This window comes from Triticum aestivum, chromosome 1D, assembly GCF_018294505.1.
Source record: "Triticum aestivum cultivar Chinese Spring chromosome 1D, IWGSC CS RefSeq v2.1, whole genome shotgun sequence".
Taxonomy (NCBI): domain Eukaryota; kingdom Viridiplantae; phylum Streptophyta; class Magnoliopsida; order Poales; family Poaceae; genus Triticum; species Triticum aestivum.
Window position 1 is genome coordinate 493,137,584 of NC_057796.1, and position 7,141 is coordinate 493,144,724.

General features: G+C 43.4%; 1 protein-coding gene across 1 annotated transcript; it reads left to right on the forward strand.

Annotated features, from left to right (window-relative positions):
- The first annotated feature begins 611 nt into the window (after positions 1-611).
- LOC123183391 (uncharacterized) lies at positions 612-3,170 on the forward strand. The gene is made up of 5 exons (XM_044596187.1): positions 612-751; positions 889-1,042; positions 1,622-1,693; positions 2,558-2,667; positions 2,774-3,170. Exons 2-5 carry the CDS (start codon positions 899-901, stop codon positions 2,916-2,918), a joined length of 471 nt encoding a protein of 156 aa, XP_044452122.1. The 5' UTR covers positions 612-751; positions 889-898; the 3' UTR covers positions 2,919-3,170.
- The last annotated feature ends 3,971 nt before the right edge of the window (positions 3,171-7,141 follow it).

A 7,141-nucleotide genomic window follows, 5' to 3' on the forward strand; every position in this document is an offset into this window, starting at 1 on the left:
CTCTCGGAAGATTATAAGTTTATAAAATGCCAATATTCATGTCGTTAAAGAAAAAAAAAGTCCCCACAACTCCTACACCTTGTAAGAATATTCATGTAATGAAAAAATGCTGATATACCTAGTTTATAAAAAATGTTTACCTCGGGTTGAAAAATTGTTTGTCGAATGTAAAAGTTTGTCGCATGGTGTAAAAAAATGATCGTACAATTAGAAAAAAAAGGTTTACATGTATTTGAAGAATGGTGTCAACATCCATTAAAAAGAGAGAAAATAAAGTATTTAAAAAAACAGAATTTAATAAGAAAGGATAACCGATAAACTAGCAGAGAAAAATACACACACAAAAAAATAGCATTTTCGGTTAGAACATGCCAATGTGTGTCTTTCCCAAATATAGTTTTTCTTCTAGTGGATCCCCAAATTTAGTGCTGCCAAAAATAGAAGAAGAAAATAACAAAGTTGTAATAACCTATCGAAACCTCCATGTTTTTTTAAAGAAGGAAAAAAACTACCGAAATCTCCACGGAGTGCAATCCAGTTGGGCCGAAACCTCTAGGAACAAGAACTCTACAAGAACAAGAACTGCATTGGGCTGGGCCGGGTCGCAAGATTATAATAAGTTGGCGCACCGCACCGCACCCTCCCGACAGCGCAAGAAACCACACCCACGCCAACTTTCCCCGTCTGTCTTTCTTCTCGGCGGAGGCGAACGAGGAACCCTAGCCGCGCGAGGAACGCCTAGATCCCCAAGGTACGCTCACCGAAATCTCCACAGAACTGCAATCCGATCGATGGTGTGTGTGCTGTGTGTCTATGGGGGGAGCCGGTGCCGGCCGGCGGTGGTGATTCGTGACGGATCCTAATCCCTAACCGATATACTGTTGGCAGGCCGGCGACGATGGCGGCGGTTCGGTGCGCGGCGAGGAGGCTCGGCGGCTCTCTGCTCCAGCGGACGCAGGCGGCGGTCGCGGAGGAGGGACGCCTGCTCTCGCCAAGCAGGCTCATGCGCTCCCGCCAGCTCTCCACCAAGGTCTCCGGCGAGGTATCTTACCCAAAATTGACATCTTTAATTTTTCTCATCATGATTACGGCATCCAGAATCGATGTAGCCAGCAATAATCGAATTCTGTGCAACCGAAACAGCAACATCTACTTGAAACAAAGCACGATTACTTAACCTGACCATCCTGATGCATGTTTCCTTCCCCCTTCTTTGTTCCTCTGCTCCCAAGTCTGTAATATGATATTTGCGTCTACTGAAGTTTGGTATACTTGATATGATAAAACTGGTTGCTTGTTTGGGCTGTGTCTCCGGCCAAACCTTAGGTGATCGTGCAGGGGAGGGAGGGAGGCATCTCCTTCTCATGTTTCAGGTGGATCATGTGTGCGTGCGCCCGCGCGCGCGCGTGTGTGTTTTGTTCTTTGTAGTCTATCATGTAAGAAAGACTTGGTGGTTTCTGTTACTGGAAATCGGGAGGCGACCTCTCTTTTATAAACAACAACAACAACAACAACAACAAAAACTGCCCATCCTGACGTACTGGTGCTTATCATTTAAGCAACTTATTTTCCTGTTTGATCCAAGAATGACTGTTTACTCATCCTTGCTGGCCTGCTCCAGCGATCGCAGGTGGCGGAGCGACACCTCCTCGAGCCAGGCAGCCTCATGCGCTCCCGCCAGCTCTCCGGCGAGGTATCTAAACCAAAATTGACATCTTTTATCTCATGATTTATCTGCCGACATCAAGGTTGTAGCCTGCGATAATTGAATTCTGTGCAATCGAAACAGCAACATGCATGTGTCTCTTCTACTATTAAGCCACTAGACTATAAACAAGAGCTAAATTACTTACTTAGCATCGTCATATGTACTAGAGCTTGTTTAATCTGACCTGAAGCTGTTGTACATCCTGACTTACTAGCAACAGGACTGCATGCGAATCATATCTTTAAGCAACCTTATTTTTCCTGGTTGAAGATGCCAGCATGATGACCTTTTTGCTCGTCCCTTTTGCAAACACTGTAATTAGTTGCAACACATAAGATGGATGCTGCTGCGGCTTTGATATCTTCTGCTTGATGCACTCCCTAGCTAGTATTACCTCGGTCGAGAATTACTTGTCTCAGATTTTTCTAGATACGGATGTATCTCACACTAAAACGTGTCTAGATACATCCGTGTATAGACAAATCTAAGACATGTAATTCGGGACGGAGGGAGTATGATTCTGTGACTTCATTTGTCCATATATACGGCAAGTATGATTCTGTGACTAGATGATACCCATGCACCATGCATTCTGCATATACCGAACCTCACTTAACTGGCAGACAACACAGTATCCTTCTTAATTACATAGTCCCTCCGTCCAGAATTACTTGTCGCAGAGATGAATAAAAATGGATGTATCTAGAACTAAAATATGTCCAGATACATTCATATCTCCGACAAGTAATTCCGGACGGAGTGATTATTTAACAATCCTGGTCAGCGCTTACTTGATGATTGATGATGCAAAGCAAGCACACTGACCATTGTCCATGTGTATCAATCCAGCATGCTCGCAACATCCAGAAGAAAGAGGATGACTGCTGGGCGGGGTTCATTGAGACGCTAAAGAGGTTGGACGAGCTTGAAAAAAAGAAGAAACCCAATGTCTTCAAGCAGTACGTAGAATATCGGAGGCCCAATTTCTTCCTTATTTTCCTGTTTGTTTGTTTGACAGGTTTCGATACATATAATCTCATTTGTCCTACCTCTCTCTACCTGCAGGCGCATGATATCCATCGACCGTGCGTTGAAGAGTTTGGTCTATGGATCTTTCAAGGTGACAGTTGTGTTTGTGGTTGCTGCTTCTGCTTTCTCTGATAGTGGGCCGTTACCAAGGAAAACGTGTGAAGACAAGGTGGAAAAATGAGAACCAAAGATGGCCGCCTAGCTTGTTTTATGTTTAATTATGACCCCTGCAGTTTGGCTAGCTAGCACTATGCTATCGTATGCTGTGATATTGTGTGACATGGTATCATGTTATTATATCTCTACCTATCTATCTATTCGAGTAGATTATGCATGAAACTGTAGCTTGAAGTGAACATGCTTGCAAGGTCACTGACGTGCATTGTTGGGCTCCTGTCTAGTGCTTCTGGATCGAAGTGATTGCAATCTACTCCCTCCGTTCCGAATTACTCGTCGCAGAAATGGATGTATCTAGATGTATTTTACTTCTAGATACATCCATTTCTGCGACTAGTAATTTGAAACGAAGGGAGTAATGTCACTACTGGTTTCTTTATATGTGGTACATGCTATTGGTTTGAAGTGTTGACTTTGCCCATCTAAATTTAGAATCTTGTCTCCCCCCTCCACGCATTCTTTGATATTTTGACCTAATGGGTAATAGTATGGTGGTTAATAATATAATTTAGCGTTTGGGGCCCTCATCCTCTTAGTCTTACGGCCCAGAGCGGTTGGCCTGTTTGTCTGGCCTATGGGCCTGCCTTGGTACCGTCGGGGTCTCTGGCGGTAGGGTACCACTATGTACCGTTCGTGTTTCTAGCGGTAGGTCCGTGTCGTGCCTGCGCCGTTATGGCAGCTGCTGACATGGATAAGTGACGCTCATCCCAACTGTTTGGGCATTTTATTGGCGGATCTTGGAGCCAAAATGAAGAGCAAGGTAATCTCCATCCTTTCGTCCAATTTTTTTTTGTCAAATCTTTGTATTTTTTGTTGCACTTTATTTTTTTCAAGCAGTTTAAAAAAAGTAAGATTTTTTTGGAACGGGCTGTTGCATTTAAAACACTATGTAGAACCCTATTTCCTCAACTTGTTGGAAATTATCTCCATTTTAAAGTGTGGTTGTTGTGTTTGTGTAATATGAGGCAGTAGTAGAATGTGTCGATGAATGAATGAATGGATATAATATGTGGATATGTTGGTGATGCTTTATTTTCAATGTGCAGGACAAATGGATAGATAGATTGTATGGATATATTGGAGTTGATTTTATTACAATGTGGATGGATAGATTGTCAGTCGACGAATTGATATGCATGGAAAGACCAGGGAAACCTTTTTTTTTACTCCCTCCGTCCAGAAATACTTGTCGGAAAAATGCATAAAAATGAATGTATCTAGAACTAAAATACATCTAGATATATCCATTCCTCCGACGAGTATTTCCGGACGGAGGGAGTAATAAAAAGACTTGGAAAACCACCGGTTCTCTATAATATCATCCCACGACATAAAAAATAGTACTCCCTATTTTGGTGCAGCGCTCCCTATTTTGGTGCATGTCGAAAGTAATACTAATCCTAACTTGATCAAGTTTGGATTGTACTACTTTCGACACGCACCACATGCATGTTGCCTTCACTTCAATCCAATCCATGTTCATTTCACCCGCTGATATATAATAACTCTTCATGCGCGCATCATGCATCATCATATATAATAACAAGTCCTACTAATCATCATCATACAACTTCTACTCGTTATTAATAACAAGTCATACGATCATCATCCTCACAGTCATCGAACCAACCCTACTTAATTGTTCTTGGCACATGATCATCAGTATTAGGTAGGACCGAAATACCCTCTTTAAGGTAAAATAGCATAAAACAATATAGACCCTGACTCTCCATTATGGAGAATGGAGATCATCCTGTCTCCAATTCTTGCGCCTCGCTTCCTTTTGCTTCCAAGAAGCTCCTTGCGACTGTCCATACATTTTTTCCATTCTTTGATTTGCATGTCTCCACTTCTTTTAGAAATCCGGTATGGACAGTTGAGATTCGTAGGATGACCTGGTTGTATATTCAAAACATCAAGCCTACCATTCTGATACATCAAATGAGGCACACAATCCTCTGGGATTATCTGTTGAAAAACATAGTAATAACTTCATAGTTAACAATGATAATGTACTAGTTTTAGAACTATGCAAAATATGCACGGATGTCGTAATAGTAAGAAATCTTACCAGGGTATCTCCATAGTAGTTACCGTAGTTCAACACGTGCACTAGTGACACGTATTGACCATAATGTTGAGGAGTTTGATTGTAGATATTGTAATTCTCAATATCAGTACAAAATCCGACCAGATGAGTTTTCTCCTTATAAGTTAACTCAGAGTCATCGGTGTAGTAGGTTCTGTCTACCATGTTCCGCACATTGTTTGAACAATCAAAATAAGCTGTCAACTATTTTGAAATGAACAATATAAATTAGCTAATAACTATGTTTGAGAAACTCACATAGCAGTAGAATTGGAGGCGTATCAACAAGGACCCAAATGTCCATATTGTCTTGCTCGATGTCAGGATCACCAAGATCCATGGTGACAAGCATACCCTCATCAAAAACATACATCTTGCAAAATGCTTCCCAATTTTTGCAACCAAAATGGGTTACGCTCTCAGAATTATACAGCTTTACTTCAAAATCTATATCATGATGGGTCCTTAGGTGAATTTTCTTTGTTTCCATACTTTCATGGTCTTCAAAACCCATCCTCTCCAAGACGTAGCGTCTTGCATGGCATGGGATAAGCTAGCCGAATTGTAAAAGATGAAAAGTACACGTTGAAATAGTTGAAGTCGTGCTTAATTACGAAACAATAACACTTGTCGTCGTTGCGTACCGTTTCAACATCGAACGTCTCCTCCAGCTTAATACTGAAGCGCCGATCTTCGTCCAGGTGAGGCCTGTCGCACTGACCTCGGTCGTCGTGGCACCAGTCGCACTCCCCCGGGAGACTTTCGTCGTCCGAGTATGACATTTCCTATGTTCATAATTCAAATATTAAACATCTACAATTAAATATATGTACTAAAAAACCTAAGTTAGATCATTATTATTCATCACGGTTTGACTATCGGTTTGTCGAGTCTTTTCTTGAAAACTCTCAGCTCACGTGGTGTATACATTCGACCGTTGGTGATGGTCGCTCCTCCCTTTGTCCCCGTGTGCATTACACCAAAATGTCTAGCTAGCACACGGGAACAAAGGAGAAGTGACCCCCACGACAACAGTCGGGATTCTTCGTCCTCTCATATATATATATGGTGGAACTCTCCCTCACTGATTCCTCTCTGACATTTGCGACCGTCGGTGATGGTAGCTCCTCCTTTCGTTCTCGAGTGCATTACACCAAATTGTCTAGCACACGGGAACGAAGGAGAAGCTACCCCCACGACAACAGTCGGGATTCTTCGTCCTCTCATATATGGTGGAGACTCGACAGACTTACAGTCAACCCAAAATATCGTTTAATTATCTTTCTAAAAGAGGATTTGGCTGGTCTCACCTCGATGTCGGAGGGGGCGGTGACGGGGACGACGGCGGGGATGATGGAGGGGCCGGGGGCTCCTAGATTTCTGCGAAAACAAAAACCCTATAAGCTATCAACTAATCATAGTGCTCTCCAATTTTAGCATTCAAAGTAGGATCGGAGTAGTTTTCCACTTTGAGCATTCAATAAGCAAAATCAAATCACAAAATAAAGTAGTATTCAAATTAGGATGCATTCAATTATAAGCAAAACTACATCATCTCCATGCGTCCGTACATCGTCGAATATTATCACTAATACACCTCGAATACGATCATACTGTTGGTAATCGTAGCATAATTTTAAAATTTTCCTACGCTCACCAAGATGCATCTATGGAGTATACTAGCAACGAGGGGAAAGGAGTGCATCTACATACCCTTGTAGATCGTGAGCGGAAGCGTTCCAATGAACGTGGATGACAGAGTCGTACTCGCCGTGATCCAAATCACCGATGACCGAGTGCCGAACGGACGGCACCTCCGCGTTCAACACACGTACGGTGCAGTGACGTCTCCTCCTTCTTGATCCAGCAAGGGCGAAGGAGAGGTTGATGGAGATCCAGCAGCACGACGGCGTGGTGGTGGATGTAGCGGGATGCCGGCAGGGCTTCGCCGAGCTTCTACGAGAGAGAGAGGTGTAGCAGGGGAGGAGGGAGGCGCCCAACGCTGTGTTGTTCCTGCCCTCCCTCCCCCCCTTTATATAGGCCCCCTGGGAAGGGGGGGGCGCCGGCCAAACCCATCTAGGGTGGGGGACGGCGGCCAAGGGGGTGCCTTGCCCCCCAAGGCAAGTGGGAAGCCCCCC